The 20,293-nt window shown below is 41.5% G+C and overlaps 1 protein-coding gene across 1 annotated transcript in view; it reads right to left on the bottom strand.

Annotated features, from left to right (window-relative positions):
- LOC126267711 (hairy/enhancer-of-split related with YRPW motif protein) overlaps nt 1-20,293 on the bottom strand; it is a 186,086-nt gene that overhangs the window by 158,643 nt on the left and 7,150 nt on the right. The window contains exon 2 of the mRNA XM_049973049.1: nt 10,637-10,652. Coding sequence (XP_049829006.1) covers nt 10,637-10,652 — 16 coding nt within the window. The remainder of the gene's footprint in view (nt 1-10,636; nt 10,653-20,293) is intronic.

Genomic DNA, 20,293 nt, shown 5'->3' with positions numbered 1-20,293 from the left:
GATGGTACTGGAGAAGGTGTTGGGAGCGCTGCAGGGTGGGGGTGAGGGCAAGGAAGGCGGTGTCATCGGCGTACAGGAGATGTTGGATGGGGGGCGGGGGTGAAGGCGGCGGCATGTCCGCCGTATACAAAAGGTACAGAAGAGGGGAGAGGACGGAACCTTGGGGCACACTGGCGGAGGGGAAGAAGGTGTAGGAATCCATGTTATGGATGGTGACGTAGGAAGGACGTTGGGAAAGAAAGGACCCGATCAGACGGACGTAGTTAATAGGAAGGGCGAAGGTTTGGAGTTTGAAGAAGAGACCGGAATGCCATTCACGGTCACAGGCGCATTCGAGGTCAAGGGAGAGGAAGATAGCGGAGCGACGGGAATTAAGCTGTAAGAAGAGTGAGGTAAAGGAGTAGGTCACCGGTACAGAAGGACAGCCGAAAGCCACACTGGGAAGGAGGCGTTGCTTGCGGGTAAGGATGGATTCCAGGCTGGCTGAGCGAGAGGCAGGCGCTTAAGTACTCTATCGGGGACGCCGCTATTGGCCGCTGGAACCTTGTGTTCTACTGTGGCGCCCTCACGCTAAATGCGGGCCAGGAGGTGCGTGCCGCCACAGCTTTATACGGCGCGATGGTGCAGAGACCCCTAGGAGTCTTCGACGTCAATGACGTCTGGCGGAGATTCATATACCGCGGCGCGCGGTGCCAGAGAGCCAACAAAAGACCACCTAGAGAACACGTATCAGATAGACGAAGTCGCCATCATAGTAGTGGGCAATGAAAACACAAGCCGTGACATAATTGTACAACGAAGAGGAGGACTAAAACGCATTGCAGAGACACATCGTTCATATGATGCCATCCCAAATCCGTTCATAGTTCTGTACGAATAAGACGGGCGTAGAAACAAACAAAAAAGTAACTTCCAAGGGGTTCTATGCTTACCGCTTATTGGTCAGAGACACCGAAACATACATTCACATTCTCAACACTCGCCGTTTATACCAACAATTCCTGGTAATACGAAGAAGTCGGATATCACTGTAATGTGAGATAAATCCAACTTCAAACAAGCGTAGAAACAAACAAAAAAGTAACTTCCGAGGAGTTCTTTGCTTACCGCTTATTGGTCAGAGACACTGAAACATACATTCACATTCTCAACACTCGCCGTTTATACCAACAATTCCTGGTAGACGTATATGCAAAATCAGAAGCGGACGGATCCTTTACAGAAGACTGAATCACAAGAAACTAAGCACGGTCACATACATTCACCTGCTGTTGCATGAACGGAAAAATTGACGACATGGGAACAACGGTAATCTTACCCTCATCATACATAGGCAGTCCGAGACACATGCACGAATACACTCAAGACGCCATGTCCTGCATAAGGAAATATGGATGACCTGACCTCTTCATAACATTCACATGCCAGAAATCAAAGAACAATTAAGATACGCCAAGCCCTCACACATCAACGTGACGTAATAACCCGAGTTTTCCGACAAAAACAAATGAGATTTATTGAAGTAATCAGAAAATACTTATCTTGGGAACCATTAGATTATGGATGTACACAATAGAATGGCGAAAACGAGGACTGCCTTACTCACACAATCTTATATGGTTACAAGACAGAATCCTCTCACGGATATTGTCAAAGTAATCCAAGCTGAATTTTCCAGTCCACAAGAAGATCCGAAACTGTACGACATAGTAGTGAAAAACCATGATTCACGGGCCACTCAGGCCATTAAACCCAATTCGCCATGTGTGAAAGACGGAAAAAGTACAACAACAACAAAAAAAAAACTCTAACAATACTTGGACGACACAGTCAAATACAGTGGCTTCACAGCAAAAATCCGAATACGAGGCAGCGACGAACTGGAAATAGTTAATCAATGGCTAGTACCATATAACACACTACTTTCCGAAATGTTCCTAGCACACACAAATGTGGGATACTGCAATTCAGTGAAATCAATCAGATTTGTCTGTAATTATGTGGACAAAGGCAATGACATGGCAATATTTCAAACAGCCAAAGACAGCGAAGAACAAAACAGAAACGAGGAGATCGTCATGTACCATACATAAACAGTAACGAAGCCGTGTGGCGGATTTTCGGTTTTCGCATGCACGAACCCGAACCAAATGTGCAACATCTAGCAATACGTTTGGAGAATGGACAGAGAGTTTACTTCAGAAAAGACACCTCCAGAGACACTGCAAGCGAACCACCTCAGATCACAGCTTTAACAGCTTATTACTCACAGTACCAAACGGATCCATTCGCGAAAACATTACTACGTGTCGACGTCCCTAACTGTTATACCTGGAACACAACAAGAAAAATCTTTCAACGACGAAAGCGAGGAATTCTAGTAGAAGGTCATTCAGGAATCATGAAAACTGGCGCATTAGGCCGAGTATACACCGAGCATCCGAACAACGCCGAATGTTTGTATCTCCGGATGTTGCTATGGAAGCCAACAAGTTTCTCAGATCTCAAGATTGTTGGCGGTTACCTGTGCCAGACGTACAGAGGAGGATGCCAACGCTCAGGGCTACTGGAAAACAACAGCCACTGGGAGTTAACATTACAACAAGCCTCACCCACAGCCTCAGCTGAAGAAATGAGACTCATTCGCAATAATTCTAACAACATATAACCCATCGAATCCAAAACAGCTACGGGCCTCCTTCAAAGAGAGTATGAGTGATGAAATACTGTGCCATAGGCGACAGTCTCATTCTGAACTGACCATCTAATTCAACCACGTCATCTTTAATGAAACACTCATTCGCATGGAAGATAAATGTTTAGCAATAAACAGCCAGACCTTAACCAACGTGGTATTCAGGCACCACGGAAAGGTGCTATCAATGTGCTAAACTTCGAAATAACAAAGGAAAAAAAGCCCCAAATCAACGAACTAATTCAATACATTGCGCACAACAAACTACTCCTCAGCAACAATCAAAAGGAAATTTACAACCTTATCATGGACCGGTCTGACAACACTGGCGGAATTGTTTACTTGGATGCACCAGGCGGCACCGGAAAAACGTTTCTAATAAATCTGTTGCTTGTCGAAATACGTGGTAAACAACACATTGTACTTGCACTGGCATCATCTGGTATTACAGCCACGCGTATGGAAGGAGGACGAACTGCTCGTTCCACCCTACAGCTATCGTTGCATGGAGCCGAAGACCAATTCCCGGTATGTAAAATCTCAAGAGCATCTCGACGGGGTGAACTTCTAAGGCAAGCTAAAATTATCTTATAGGACATACAGAAATCACTCAACGCCATGGACAAAACATTACAAGGCTTGCGAGGAAACTCTGAATCGTTTGGAGGAGCACTACTCATACTCTCAGCTTTTCGAAAACACTTCCAGTTATCCCCAGGTCAACACCAGCAGACGAGATCAGTGCTTGTTTTAAAAAAATCACATCTCTGGCCATACAAACGAATACTGCGCCTGACAAAAAATATGGGAGTTGAACTATCGAAAGACGAAGCAACAGTACATTTTGCTCAATAATTTTTACAAATAGGGGAAGGCAAATATCCTACTGACCAGATGACAAGCATCATTAAACTCAAGGGTGATTTCTGCAACGTAGCCACTGCTGAAAGCCAATTCGTCGACCAAATTTATCCAAACATCTTTCGCAACTACACCAGTCCGGACTGGCTATTCAAAAGGGCAATTTTGGAAACTAAAAATAATATTGCTGACGATATACACCTTAATATTAAAAAGAAAATTCCTGATGAAGAGAGAATAAACAAATCGTTCCAGACGATGGTGAAAGTTGAAGACAATGTGAACTTCCAAACAGAATTTCTAAACTCGTTGCAGTTACCAGGTATGCCATTACAGTGCCTTTACTTAAAATTGGATCTCAGAACATATTACTCAGAAATTTCACCTCATCAAGACTATGTAATGGAACAAAGATCTTAGTCAAACAGCTATCGAATAACATAATCGAAGCCGAACATATGACAGCAAGTACAAAAAACACACGCTATTTTCCCCCAGAGTACCAATGATATTTACTGAATCGCCATTCCAACTAAAACACTTGCAATTTACAATCAAATTAGCCTACAGTTTCACTACTAACTAAACGCAAGGACAAACTTTAAAATACTGCAACATCAATCTCAAAGACTCCTGCTTCTCTCACGGTCAACTATACAGAGCTTGCTCTCAAGTAGGAAATTGGAAATATTTATGCATATGTATCCCAGATAACAAAATGAAAAATGTTGTTTACAAAGAAGTATTGTAAATAGTTAGAATATGTTTTATATAGTTGAATATGTTTTCAATAATTTTTTTACCTATTATACTTCAACAGGTACTGTAAATAATTAGCATATGATTTCAATAAAATTTTACTACTTCTTTAAAGTTCATCCCGTTGTTCCAACTACTACACAGCCTCATAACAATTCCCTGAACGAAGCCGGGTATCCCAACTAGTATACAATTTGTGCAAGAGCCAAGAGGAATCAATAAGATTGGAAGACCAAGAACGAAGTGCTCGGATTGTAAATGGTGCAAGACAGGGGCGTAGCTTTTCGTCCCTACTGTTTAATATATATACATATCGAAGAAACAACGAGGGCAATAAAAGAAAGGTAAAAGGATGGAATTAAGTTCAAGGTGGAAGGATATCAGTATAAGATGCGTTGACGACACTGCTACGCTCAGTGAAAGTGAAGAAGAATTACACTATCTGCTAAATGGAAGGAACAGTCTAATGAATACAGAATATGGATTGAGAAGAAATCGAAGAAAGACGAAAGTAATGAGAACAGCGAAAAACTTAAAATCGGGACTGGTTATCACGAAGTAGATGATGTAAAACAGTTCTGCTAATTGAGCAGCAAAATAACCCATGACGGACAGAGCAAGGAGGACAAAAAAGGAGAGCACCACTGGCAAAAAGGGCATTCCTGAGCAAGGGAAGTCTACTTAGTCACGGGCGTACCCAGCGAGGGGCATGGGAGGGGAGGGAGGAAGGGGTTGGTAATAAGCAATGCGCTTTGATACTTGCCGGCACAGTGACGTCACCATGAACAACATCATTTCTACCAGCTTTTTAAAATAAAAAATGCTTTCCTGCTGCAAAAATATTAATATTATAAAGGTTCCATTTTCTAAGATAGCCTTATGCCCCTTACTTTTGTAACAGATCAAGGCACGTACGTATTTTGTCACTGGCCCGTCTTTTAATTCGAACCGTTGAGTTAAAAATTCAGGAACTTGGAACACAATCTATTGAAATACATTAACACAAGGAATTAAATGTTGCACACTAAGACCGACAAAAAACAATGCGAGTTTACCTTCTTGCCAGCGACGCTGTCGTACAGTGCGGTAAATACCAAACTTTGGCATTATCAGCCTTGTAATGCTGCGAAATAACTGTAGACATGTGGAAAGAACAAGAAACATCAACCAGTTCTATCTAAATATTTATTTTCCTCTTGACCTGTTTCGGTCATTTTATGTAACTGTTGTCAAACGACAGTCCCGTTACGACTTATACATTAATTGCATGTCACAATCAAGGACTCTATGTTTAACATCAAAGATCAACATTTCCAGATGATGATGTTTTGTGGGATGCATGCACGTTAGCAAAGGAGCTAAGCTGCATGCATTACAGCTACGACGTGAATTGAGGTCCTCCACAGCACTTTTATTTTTCCAAATCTCAATTCAACTATTCCCTATTAGCAGGATAAAAATAGCATGTTCTTCTTTATCGAGGTGAGTTGCTTTTCTTACTTGTTTAAAACGTTAATTCAAAGCCAGTTTTTTTGTAAATTCGAACACTAGTACTTGATGGAATGTATCCATTTGAAACACTCTTTCATACAATAACGTTACGGATCATGACCGACGAAAGTTTCTTACTTAACCAGACTATTGGAAATTAGCAAATACGACCGTTTGCTACGTTCAGATTGTCTTTTCTACGTAATTTAGACAGCAAAACTCCTTTTAACATTGCATGGTAGGTAAATATAAAGTAAAATTTCAGTTCCTTTTGTGTTACAGTCGTGCAAATTACAGCTTGGAAAAGCACAGTCTAGCACTGCGTGCGACTCTACGATGACTTTTAAAAACAAGTTATACTACGCATGGAAGTACATGAAACAATGAGCAACAAAAACGACAACACTGGTAAACTCAGTATACCTTCCTACATACAACATTGCACCAAGCATTCCACAATGATGTCATGAGAACAAAAATAAAAAAAATTTCCATCTGCACGCGGGCAGCGGGTTAATGCATCCCTGTGGTCGACAGAAAATATTCCAAACGTCAGCGCCAAGAAAGATGTGCGCACCGCAACGGCATAACAATCAGAAGTCCAAGCAGATAATTGGTTTTGGGAGCCAGTCTTTTGAATAAATCAGTTACCAAGTTTGTGATTGTTTCCTGGAGTTATTTTAATCATCAAATGGATATTAGGAATCTTTTTTAAAATAGCTGAGTTTTGTTACATTACACACTTCTTTGTTAATGTTTTCCAAAATGCACGATGTTTAACTAAGTTTTTATGTGTAATTTAAACTAAGACATTATTTTGTTATACTGTAATCTGTGAGGCAATAACAGGGTTATTGATATTTTGATGTTCTTTATATAAACTGACGTAACATGTGACATAGCGCATAATCAAATTCTACATCTACATCTATACTCTGCAAACCACCGTGGGGTGCAAGGGAGAGTGTACGTACCGTTGTATCAGTTATTAGGGTTTCTTCCTGTCCCATTCAAATATGGAGCGTGGGAAGAATGATTGTTTGAACGCCTCTGAGGGTGCAGTAATTTTCTAATCTTATACTCACGATCCTTGGGTGAGTGATGCGTAGGGAGTTGTAGTATATCCCTAGAGGAATCATTTAAAGCCAATTCCTGAAACTTTGTTAATAGACTTTCTCGGGATTGTTTACGTCTGTCTTAAACAGTCTGCCCTTTCAATTCCTTCAGTATCTCTGTGACACTCTCCCACAGATTAAACAAACCTGTGACTATTCGTGCTGCCGTTCTCCGTATACGTTCAATATCCCCTGTTAGTCCTACATGGTGCGGGTCCCAGACACTTGAACAGTATTCTAGAACTGGTCGCACGATTTATAAGCAATCTTCTTTGTAGACTGATTACACTTCCCCAGTACTTTACCAACAAACCGAAATCTACAATCAGCTCCACCTACGACTGAACCTATGTGATCATTCCATTTTATATACATACAGAATGTTACACCAAAATACTTCTATGACTTGGCCGATTCCAACAGTGACTCATTGGAATTATAGTTACAGGATACTACCTTTTTTCGTTTTGTGAAGTGCAAAATTTCACATTTCTGAACATTTAGAGCAAGTGTCAATCTCTACACTATATAGAAATTTTATCACGATCTGAGCGAATATTTATGCAGCTTCTCTCAGATAGAACTTCATTATAAATAACTGCATCATCCGCAAGCTTGATTTTTCGATTAATATTGTCTGCAATGTCATTAATATACAACATGAGCAGCAAGGATCCGAACACTCTTCCCGGGGACATGTAAAGTTACTTGTACATCTGATGATGAGTCTCCATTCAAGATAACAAGTTGTGAGCGCCGTACCAAAAACTCCTCAATCCAGCCACAAATTTCACTTGGTGCGCCTTATAATCGTACTTTTGACAGTAAACGTAGGTGCAGTACTGAGTCAAATGCTCTCCATGACTATTCCGCAATTCATACTGAGAGGTGGTGCCTTATATCACTGCTGTCTCTAGCCTGTGTACTCCTGTTCTCTCGGGAGAATGACTCATACATGCGCAGTGACAGATGGTCTGAAGCGGGTTCTCTCGAGTACGTAGTTCTAATTTTCATATGCTAGAGAGCAGCAGTGCACAGATACATTCAAGAAACTGGTCAAGATAGTTTTTAGTTTTTTGTAAGTGTTCTGTTTATTTGTTGAAGGCTTCTTTCTTATTTATACTTGTACAGTTTTGTATGTGCTTTTAGTACTGTGAACTATGCGTGAATGTGGTCTGAAGTTGTACAAAATGGGGGCAGTAACAGTTTTTTTAATATAAAAACATTATTAACAAATGTATCGCATTCCCTCTTGATCCATTAAGTAGTTACATTGCTTAAGTTATTATTTACATCAAAATTTGTGGAATTTGAGTTTTAATTTAACGTGTATAACAACAGTTTCAAAATATGTCAAATGACCCCATTTTATGCAACTAGTCGGGTGAAACGGGGTAAAACATAAGAAACAATGCAAAATTTTTCATTTTTCCAAAAGTTGCCATTTTATTGACAAAAAAATATATGTGTTAGGCCTTGAATGATCCATTTGAAAAAAAAGTAGAATATGTTTTTGTGAAGCATTACCAAGTCCACAATAGTTGCACACAAAGGTTTCATCTTCTTTGCCTACATTTGAGCACGCTTTATGAGCCCAGCCACTGCATTCGGAACACTGGATACACCCTTCCTTCCCTTTGGAATGTATATAAAGTTCATTGCAGAAAATACATGCAGCATCACTTTCTTCATCATCGGATGATGACATTATTTCTTCTTATAATTTTCTCTTCTTTGCTTTAGAAGGTTTGGCTTTTTCATTAGTAGTAGGCTTAGTAGTTTTTTCTTTGATGTTGTTCTTACTTTTGTTTCTTTTTGGGATTTGTCTTCTGGACCAGCCCTAATTCAATTTTATATGGCGAAGAAGCTACAATAGCTGTTTTTCCTCTTCATTTCTCATTAGCCTTCTTCTTCTTTCGTTCAGATTCTTGAGGTGTAGGCATGAGCATTTTAGGAGAAACATTGAAAGAGGAATTCAGAACAGACTGATATCCAGATGTTGATGGTTGAGGGTCAGTGGTTGTTGACGTAGGCCTAGGCACACACTCAGAAGAAACTGAAACTAAAGATGAAGACCTCACTAATGTTGGGGGATACCAATGTTGAAACAGCTGTTGGCAAAGAAACCGTTGTATACCTAGGCACAGATGGTGATTGCCCAGCATTTGGCGAAAAAACTAATGAAGTTGTAGGTAGTCCTGGTCGAGTACCCATAGATGATATGACATCAGAAGTTGAACTGGACGTTGCCATGCGGAGGGGAGTCTCATGTGACATGTCTAAAGGCCTCTCTGTAGTCTCATACGGTGCAAAAAGATAGTCTGGGAAAATATTCCTGTTAAATGGGCATATTCCTGATTTTTTTAACCCCTTCAATGCAGTTTCTGCACAAGCGGCTCTACTGAAAGCAGCATTGAACAGTTTTCCGACTTGATATATTGTCACAACACGGCCAGGATGGTTCACTAGCCGCTTTCTGATTTCTTGCTCGTAGAAGCACTCAGAGGGGCCATAAATGTCACATCGAGTGGGTGCAACCTATGCGCCGTATGGGCAGTAAAGTAAAAAGACGTGTTTCTCTCGTGCTAGGTTAATCAGTTCTAGGCTCTTCATATGCGAGTTGCGTCCATCAAGAATCAACAGCACAGGCTTTTCACGTGTTGGATTTGAGAACTCCACAAACTTTTTGAACCAAATTAAATAGGATTCGTTATTAATCCACCCACTCTCGTGGAATACAGCAAAAGAATCAAGAGCAGAATCATCCATTAACATAGGGTTCTCCCTCTTCCTAGGAAAAACAAACATGACAGGCATGAAGTTGCCTGCCGCATTCACGCAAGTCTCAGCAGTTACTAGTACAACTCTCTCAGCTGAAGAAAGAGAACCAACTTGCTTCTTACCACGAAGGGTAGGTACTTTAGACGGCTTGTTTGGCACAGTCATGATTCCTGTCTCATCGACATTAAAGATCTTATTTGCAGAGAACTTGTGTTCCTTAAGTAGAGACTCCAGTAAATCGAAGAATTTACCAACTGTTCTCGGTTAAATCTCTTGCCTCTTGCCATATATGCGGGCTCTCCATTATGTAGAGAAAGGTTTGGATGCCTTTGCAGACAACCATATAACCTATCTTTCCTTGCAAGCTTCTTTACTTTATTAAAATGATGATTAATATTGTTTGCCTCAGCTAGCTCGAATACTAGTTTTCTTAAATCATTTCTTGAAACCGAGCGAGGTGGCGCAGTGGTTAGCACACTCGACTCGCATTTGGGAGGACGACGGTTCAATCCCGTCTCCGGCCATCCTGATTTAGGTTTTCCGTGATTTCCCTAAATCGCTTCAGGCAAATGCCGGGATGGTTCCTTTGAAAGGGCACGGCCGAGTTCCTTCCCAATCCTTCCCTCACCCGAGCTTGCGCTCCGTCTCTAATGACGTAGTTGTCGACGGGACGTTAAACACTAATCTCCTCCTCCTCCTCATTTCTTGATCTTCAGAAAATACACTTTGGTATCGTCCAAGCTTTTTTTCAGCAGATTTTTCTGACGATATGTTTTGTTCCCTAGCTTGTTTTATCTTCCTCTCAAGGGTAGTTTGAGGAACGTTGAAGACCTTACACGGTTTTCTATACCCCAACTCACCCTTTAAAACAGCCTGTATAGCGTTGGCCATCCCATCTTCGGACCAGCTCTGCCTGTCAGTCTTCCTCACATACCGGCTCATCCTGATACCTGAAAACAAAGAAAGTATAATATTTTATTACAATATTACTAACAAAATATTTAAAAAAACCTAAAGATGTATTTTTACAACAGGTGGGCCTGTAACAATATGAGACTAATGAAAAATAAACATTAGTATATAACATTAACCTACTAGTGTTAAAATACTTATGCACTGTACAAAATGGGGACGTCTCCGTTTTGTACAATCTCCTATGCCCCCATTTAACCCGAATGTACAGTGAATAACGAAATATGGCGTCTCTAAGGTAGGAATTCAGATAGCCTCAATGTTAAAACGTTAAAATAGTGTCCTAAGATTACTTAATAGAAATGTTAACTTACTGTTGGTACTTCTATGTGTATTTTTGTATATCGGCACAACTAAAGACGTGAGAAAATTGGAAGAAAAACAGTGAAAAACTGTGAAACTTTGTACTGAGGAAAGACACGGTCTTTCACGGCCACAAACCAACTCAAACTGCCGTTGCCATGCCGAGAGTCACTAGTACCGTATTTTTCCGCTCGTAGCAGCACCAATCAATCACATACACTGTCCCCATTTTAACCACTGTCCCCGTTTTCTACAATTCTCCCCTAAATATATAGATCATTGGTCTACTGATGAACGCTGTACGAAGTAGTGTGAGAAATTTTTAAGATTGTGAATGCAGATGACAGGGAATTTTGCATCATAATATGTGAAGTAAGTTTATGATAAAACGAAAGTTAATTCGGGTGCAAATGAAAATAGTTAATAACGTAAAGTATAAACAAAATATTAGAATTTTAAATATTTATTTTGGGAAAAAATATTCAAATGTTTGTGAATTCCTAAGGAACCAAACTGCTTAGGTCATCGGTCCCTAGACTTACACACTACTTAAACTAACTTACGTTAAGAACAACACACAGACCCATACCCGAGGTAGGACTCGAACCTCCGGCAGGAGAGGCGGAGCAGCCCGTCACATGACTCCTCAAAACGCGCGGCCACTCCGCGCGGCTTTATTTCGGGAAGAAGTACAGTTCGAAAGTGTGTTACTTGTTGATTGGTTAGTCATGAAAAGCGCGGACTAACGCAGGAAACTGACCATTCATAATGGAAAAATTACAAATATGGCTAAATACAGCTCTAACATGTGCAGCACAGTACTTAAATATTCTGCTAGACACTCCATCATAACCATGAGAGTCCTTAGTCTTCAGTGATTTTAATTATTGACTCAATCTCCCCACTGTCTGTATCACACAGGAGTATTTCAGAAATCAATCTCGGAAAGGCATTTGTAAAAAATTTGTGGTAAGGTCTTATGGGGCCAACTGCTGAGGTCATCGGTCCCTCAATTTTGCAGTACCTGATCTAACTTAAAGTAACGTATACCAAGGACAACACATACACCCATGCCCGACGGAGGACTCGAACCTCCGACGGGAGGAGCTGAGAGGACCATGACAAGGCCGCACAGCTACACCGCACAGAAAAAAAGCATTTGCCAAGGAAGTTATATGATTTCTTGTAAAAACTAAATTTTTGTAATTCACCAGAAATGCTCAGAAAATGATTGTTAAATACTGTACATATATCTGATTTATCAGTAACAGAAATATTTTTATCACGAACTGACTTTATATCATCAACCTTGTGCTGGTAACCAGACATTTCCTTCTCAACTGACCATATAGTTTTAATTTTATTCTGTGAATTAGCTATTCTATTTGCATACCACATACTCTTTGCCTTCCTAATAACATTCTTAAGCACCTTACAATACTGTCTGTAATGGCCTACTATAACTTGATTGTGACAACTTCCAACATTTTGATATAATTCCCGCTTTCTTCTACATGACATCCTTAGCACACTAGTCAGCCACCCAGGCTGCCTATTTCTGCTAGTACCCTGTTAAGAACGTTCTAATGGAAAGCAACTCTCAAAGAGCATCAGAAATGTGTTTAGGAAAGCATTATATTTATCATTTATGTTATCAACACTATAAACATCCTGTCACACTGGCACGTGCAATTCACTGGCGGAATTCTGGCAAGCCTAGCCGGGTAGATTTGCATGGTGGTCTCTGCTTTAGAACTACTTGGACAGGGTGAAACTGTCAAGAACATATTGGAATCCTGACGTCCATTTACCTTTAGTGCATCTCTTGTTGAAAAGAAAACTTCTGTGATCTTTCTACATGAATCCTCCTCCGGAAATTTTAAGGGTGCCAAGGCCCAAATGAACTGGTACCAGAATGTAGTTTTTCTGGAAATCCTTTGTTCGTTTACTGACAACACCATTCATTCTTCAGTTTTACCTGTATTACTGTGCACTAGACAATCTGTATTGTGTATTTCAGGAAACCATTTCAAAGCATGGGGGCCAGAAGGTGCCCTGGAACTTCATTTCTCAGACATGATCAATCGCAACATGAAATGAGAAAACATTAGCAGTAAGTAAGAACAAGGAGAGTGGTTTTGGTAAACAATTTTCCAACGTTGTGGATATGCTTTTGTGGCTCATTCTTGACAGGATTGGTGCGGTATGTGAAGCACTTAAGTAGTGGGACAATGCCGATATGGGTGCATTTTGTTAGTGTGCATTGCCTGCATTTATGGGCAAGTACACATTCAGGAGCAAACTCTCGTTCCCTTTTGATTGACAGGCCCTTACTCAGTTGTTCTGCTATGCATATTAAAACCCCCTGGGGATAAACCTTCCTTTCAATTGATAGGTCCTTATCCTATTGTTCCCCTTATCCCTCCTCCGCTCTCTCCTCCCCACTAACCCTCAGGAAACCTCCAACACCCCCTCCCCATCGCTGAGACAGGTACACTTTCAGGTCTCGGTTATTAAAATATCTCCTATGACTACTTAATTAAATTGATCACTTAATTACCTCATCCCACTCAAGTAAACCCCACAATCCTCCCACCCTTCTCTCCCCAATCAGAAAATTGGCGGCTCTGTGATGGAAATGAAGGATCTCATCATTGGAAATTCTATTACATAGGGGAGGGTATAGTGTTTATTTATAAAAAACTTATTTTGCAAGGTTTGGATGTCTCTTACTCATCATTGTCTTCTGTTTGGGGAGATGTGGGTCTTGTAAAACACGTAGAAAATAAGTATTTAAATCGATCGCTCTTTGTGTTGGTTACATTAGGAACATTGTAATTACATTGTTAAAAATCTTTTGATCGCAAAGCATGTCTACTGACCTGCACCTCATGCCAGATCGTGCCACTGCACACACACAGCTAGCTTGCTGTCCTGTAAAGTGATGCGTCCGTCAGTGGCCATACCACGTGCCTATCAAAGAGTGTCTGCTTGAACCCTGCGACTGACAGACCAGATGTCACACTAACCCCTGAGCAAAAGCAGCTGAGTAATTCCTGTCAAAGCATGTGCCATCTTTCTGAAATGGCCACATCCTGTTGCGATCACTGCTGGGGCTGCACCTTCCGCTGGTTATGATCGGACAGAACCGAAAACAAAGCAGCATTTACCTGGTAAACCTCTGCAGAATACCGACGCATGCGAATGCTCCTTCCAAGGCAAGTGACTGTCTGAGAATCGATCCACCATGGGCTCTAAACTGTCCCAGCCTCCCTGGCGCACATACTTGTGTTGCATTTCATGAACTGCTTCAGGAGCTATTACATCTGGGGTTGGGGAATATTGTCACATATGTAACTTGAAAATGTCACAGGAACTGAATTTACCATTGCACAAAGAGAGAGCTCTGCAGATTACGAGAGAATATTTACACAATTTCGAGGAATACCACCACAGCCGCGCTTGAACACATAGTCTAAAAGAAAAGATCGCGCCTCACTTGTGGTACCACCCCTGAGACACTTCATGCACTTTTAGGGAAATCCGCTTGTCCTTGTGCACGAGCTGCTTCAGGATTTGCTAAATCCAATTGAATATGTCTGTAAATGCACTTTCAAAAAGATGGAAAAATAGTAGTTCACCTCAAATTTGCGTTGTCACCACTGACTCTAAAAAGGATTGTAGTACACTTGTGAAACCTCTTTTCGTCCATTACTCCAGAATGCTCACCCTGTTTGTACATGGGTTGCGGAAGGTGCTGGATATAACGCTCTTTAACTTCCGCTCAGATCCAACTTAAATTGGGATGATCACATGGACGTGGCTGAAGGGGGGCGGAGGGGGGGGGTTAGATCTGAGGAGCATTTACAAGATGCAAAGGGACTGTCTAACTGTAATCGTTAAAAGACTTCTCTGTAAGATCCAACGCAAGTATGTGGTTGAATGGAGAGACTTGGTTCCAAATTACAGACAATATTTCTACCAGAAAACTTAACGCTATCAGCGATTCTTGTGTGTGCCTTTAGAAACAAGACCACTTTTTTTGCAGGGTGACAGTAACGTAGTCATTGTGATGGTGTTTTTAATAGCGAGTTCCTCAGGGGAAATGTGTGTTGCTGGCGGTAGAATCTTTCTATGGTCAGCTTTAAACGTTGGATCTCAGTAGTGTTCCTCGAAAAGACTCCAGTGGTTCCCATTTAAACTACCTGGTGAGTGTAATCCGCCTACTGAAAATGAAAAATTACTCGCCATGAAAAGTGACTCTCATGATAAATTTAATTAATTAGCCTGTCAATTTGATGTCAGCGACTTGCCACCTGGTCGGTGGAGGCGATGGCTAGGGCACCAAAGATATGATTCTGGACTCGGTGTTTCTTTCGTGGCAAAGATATCTTTTAATGATATTACAATCTCTCACTTGCACAGGGAGAGACGACCATTGCGATAAAATCAAATCTATTACTGAATTTACAAAGTGATACTTAGTATGAACCTTATATTTGCAACTTCTCTGTGCTGTTACCTTAAGAGAGAGTCTGAAAATGAGGTGTCCTGTGACAGTGGTAGATCGTAGCACTCCATCATGAGCCAAAAATGAGTTTAATATTCTAGTCCTGTGATGCAGGACGTGACAGATAACAAAACATACTTCTTTACCTGGCCAGGGAAAGCTTAGAGGGAATATAGTCTATGGCATAGTCCTGTACAGGATTTTCACAACATGTAACGATACTTTAGAGATGTGAAAACGCATGTATGGGCTGATTTTTTCTATCTTAGAAAATAACTCGTATAAACGTGACGAATCTACTTTTGGGGTGAGAAATTCGAGCTGAGAAATTCGCGGATGATGCTGTAGTATACAGAGAAGTTGCAGCATTGGAAAATAGCAGCGAAATGCAGGAAGATCTGCAGAGGATAGATACTTGGTGCAGGGAGTGTCAACTGACCCTTAACATAGAAAAATGTAATGTACTGCGAATACATAGAAAGAAGGATCCTTTATTGTATGATTATATGATAGCGGAACAAACACTGGTAGCAGTTACTTCTGTAAAATATCTGGGAGTATGCGTACTGAACGATTTTAAGTGGAATGATCATATAAAATTAATTGTTGGTAAGGCGGGTGCCAGGTTGAGATTCATTGTGAGAGTCCTTAGAAAATGTATTCCATCAACAAAGGAGGTGGCTTACAAAACACTCGTTCGACCAATACTTGAGTATTGCTCATCAGTGTGGGATCCGTACCAGGTCGGGTTGACAGAGGAGATGGAGAAGGTCCAAAGAAGAGCGGCGCGTTTCGTCACAGGGTTATTTGGTAACCGTGATAGCGTTACGGAGATGTTTAGCAAACTCAAGTGGCAGACTCTTCAAGGGAGGCGATCTGCATCGCGGTGTAGCTTCCTGTCCAGGTTTCGAGAGGGTGCGTTTCTGGTTGAGGTATCGAATATATTGCTTCCCCCTACTTATACCTTCTGAGGACATCTCGAATGTAAAATCAGAGAGATTCGAGAGCGCACGGAGGTTTTCCGGCAGTCGTTCTTATCGCGAACCATACGCGACTGGAACAGGAAAGGGAGGAAATGACAGTGGCACATAAAGTGCCCTCCGCCACACACCGTTGAGTGGCTTGCGGAGTATAAATGTAGATGTAGACGTAAAAGGTTGTTCACTTAAACGTGAGTACGTACACACATTCTTAAGTTCTCCTAAGGCCCTTCCGATATGCTAAAAGATAGCATCTAGTTCTAGTTTCAACAGTTGTAGCTGACCTTGTACGTTTCTGGTGTAAATTAAAGCGAAAAATGGTTTACGTTGCATCTTAGTAGCGTGGAGCTATATTTCGGGGACATATAACGACGGAGCCTGATGTGAAAGCCCTACTTGGCGGTGTCTTGCGACGCAATTACGATTCCAGCCGTCTTGCACAGCAATTTGAGATTAGTTTCCGAAAATTTCTTCTAAAAGCTTGAACGTAATCATTAACAAGCATGATATGGCCGTACTCGTCTTTTCAACAGCTTTGCAGTACCATTAAAAATAAAAAAATACTTGCCTTAAAATCTATATTAACAGGAGTTAGCCGCGTGGAGTGGCCGTGCGGTTTGAGGCGCCATGTCACGAATTGTGCGGCCCCTCGCGCCGGAGGTTCGAGTCCTCCCTCGGGCATGTGTGTGTGTGTGTGTGTGTCGTTCTTAGAAGTTAGTGTAAGTAGTGTATAAGTGTAGAGACCGATGACCTGAGCAGTTGGGTCCCTTAGGAATTCACACACATTTGTAATAGGAATTAGGTATATTAAACAAGCAACAAAATTAATATGCCCCTCTACGTAATATCTAATGTCGATTTCTCTGTACAGATAGGTGATCTGACGGACAAGGTGAGCAGCAATTTACGTTTCTTTGCTAATGAGGCTGTGTTGCATGGGACGTTGTCGACGTTGCGTGACTGTAGGAGGATACATTATAACCTAGACGGAATTCCTAGTTTTAGTGGTGAATGCCATCCAAATTTAAATGTAGAATAATGTAAACTAATGCGGATGAGTGGGAAAGACAATCGTGCAACGTTCGAATACGGAATTATTAGTGTGCTGCTTGACCCAGTCACATTAAATATCTAGTTGCAATATTGCAAAGCATATGAAAAGGAACGAGCACTTCAGGTTGGTAGTATGGAAGGCAAATAGTTGACTTCCTTATCTTGAGAGGTTTTTGGGATAGTGTAGCTCATCTGTATGGATGGCACTTGGAACTTTTTTTTTTAGTTTCTTCCACAGTCTAAGTTTCACTACTATTTAATGCTGTGCTCCAAAAGTGCACAGAAATTTATTCCTCGAATTAAGGATGTTTGGTACTAGTAGACTCCTCTTTATTCCAGAGCTAGTTTGCTTTTTATGTCCTGCTTGTTCATCCATCATGGATTACATTACTATCTAGGTAGTGGAATACTTCATCTACTTCGTGATAGAGACCGTCGCGTGACTAGGGCCTTCCGTCGGGCAGACCGTTCGCCAGGTACAAGTCTTTCGATTTTAAGCCACTTCGGTGACTGTGGGGATCTACGCCCTGACTTTGAACCCACGAGCATGTCAATGTATCGACCGTCAATCGTGTCGGTTACAAGCGATCACTGACGCGCTGGCCGACACGGCTCGTTGAAGGTGTCTAGGCGTGGGGGCGGGGTGGGGGAGGGAATGGGGGTGGGAGGTGGGAGTCTTGAGGAACGCTGAGCGACCCACGAGTGGGTCGCGGCGGGCGGCCGGGTATTGACCCGAGGCGTGGGCGGCAGCAGTGACCCACCGCCACATCGGCCTTCCTACCCGTATCGAGCGGCTCCACGTGCCTGGCACGCACTCCTTTCCCTCTCTCTCTCTCTCTCTCTCTCTCCCTCCCAGTTTCTCACTCTCGTCGCGGTGTTCCGTAATGTTTTCATTAGAGCGGTGACACCTGCCTGGGACTGTTGCGTACCAGAGGCTCTCTCGAGGGCTGCACGCGTGTCACCTGATTATTAATAAACGCCCTTTTTACGCAGAGAGCAGAGCTGGCCACATCTCGACACGCAGTATTTTTTTACTGGTAGATATGGATCGCAGACTACTCCAGCCCGTCTTCTCCTTACAACATCGTCCATGACTGTTATCTGTCTTAATCTGTGCAACAATTTATTGTAGAAATTACACAACTACTATGAATTACAAGTTGCGGTAGCTCTGCTGGTTTAGTGAAGAATTGGGTTTGGCTGAAAGCACTCCAACCTTCAGCTCCGAACGCTGAAGTTCTGTAATGATATTAGTTTTCATAATTTGGATCGGGTGAACCGAGTGTAATAGAGGCCTAACCTAAAAATCCTCGAATATTGTCACTGTTCCAGTACAACAGTCATATTGGAGCTCTAAAATATGCGATATGACTGCGACTGAAAGTCGAACTTCTTGCGATAGAAAAGTTCGGTCACTTCGAACGTGAAACAAGTAGCAGTCCGCGGTAATCAAAGAACAAACAACTCTCCCCTCTCAGTGTCACCCTATCAAGCTTAAAACAAAAAAAATGCACGGCCCCCTAATTTACTGAAAATAAACCATTCAGATCCTTTCAGTATAAATAGGAAAACAGTGATTGACAGACAAGGATTTGAGAACCTGCATTAATTGAAAATAATCGCACTTCCATGTATAAATTATATATGCAGATGAATGGAGCACGCATTTGCATACACTGAATACTAGCTTATTCAAACATACTTTCAAATTTATCTATTACTTGCATCATAAACACATGACCAAAAAAAGCATACATTATCTCTACTATAGAAGATTTAACACCATTTCTTGATTTTTTTCAACATATTGAGTGTCTCATGTAATTATACATTCGTTTATATACCTACGATAAGTAACTGGTCCTCCCTACGTGTACTTCTCTTGGCGCCCGTAGCAACAACAATACTGCACCACAGCTGTTACTAATATCCAACTTCAAGAAACATATGTGGAAACTCAGTGCCGCGGACCATCTTTGATCCGGCTGTATACGCAAGCAGTGCGTTCTACGCTTTCTTGCAGTGTAATATTCGAGCAATAAAGAGTTACTATCGTATCGCACCGCGTCATATCTTAATTATACCGCTCCTACATCGAGTCGTACTACACGTAAATAAAAAAAACCGAATTCGAGTAATATTCGAGTTTTGCTATTATCCTAAAATGCAAATAAGCTACGTCGTCCCAAAATCACTTGACTAGCCCGGTTTAATGTGCAGATGGCTATGCTAATTCCATAGATATATGTACTGAGTGTATGTTGTCAGTGGTGCTGTCTGATGTAAAAATGACCTCTTTGGCAGAAACGCAGAGAGTAGGGAGTCAGTAGCGAGCAGACGAAGAAGTTGTATATCTGCAAGAGAAAGACTGTGCAAGAATGTCTGCGTCCGGCCTAGAGGCTGTGCGTGCAGCAGAGTCTTGTACTTTCGAGAGGCAGTGCAATCTCCATGAAGCACAGGACAACGATGATTTATATTGAGGCTTAAAAGGGATTAAAAAAGACTGGCATTGTTTAGCCACAGCACGTATATGAAATATTTGCAATTGTAGCACAAGACATAATTGTCGTAATTATTGCCGTCGAGCTACAACGTCGGATCAGCAGCCCCACAGAAAATAAGATCGATCGAACCATTTCAGACTTCTACTTATGTAAAAGGCTTGTTAGTATTTTGGAACTTTTGAGATTTTTGATGACTGTTGGTTATTGAATTTGGCAAGAGATAGGGAATTTTAACTTTTATTCAATAATACAACGTACTTTTATGTGTT

Source organism: Schistocerca gregaria, chromosome 1, assembly GCF_023897955.1.
Source record: "Schistocerca gregaria isolate iqSchGreg1 chromosome 1, iqSchGreg1.2, whole genome shotgun sequence".
Classification (NCBI taxonomy): Eukaryota; Metazoa; Arthropoda; class Insecta; order Orthoptera; family Acrididae; genus Schistocerca; species Schistocerca gregaria.
The sequence above is the reverse complement of the archived record's forward strand: the minus strand, read 5'-3'. Positions and strand labels throughout refer to the sequence as shown.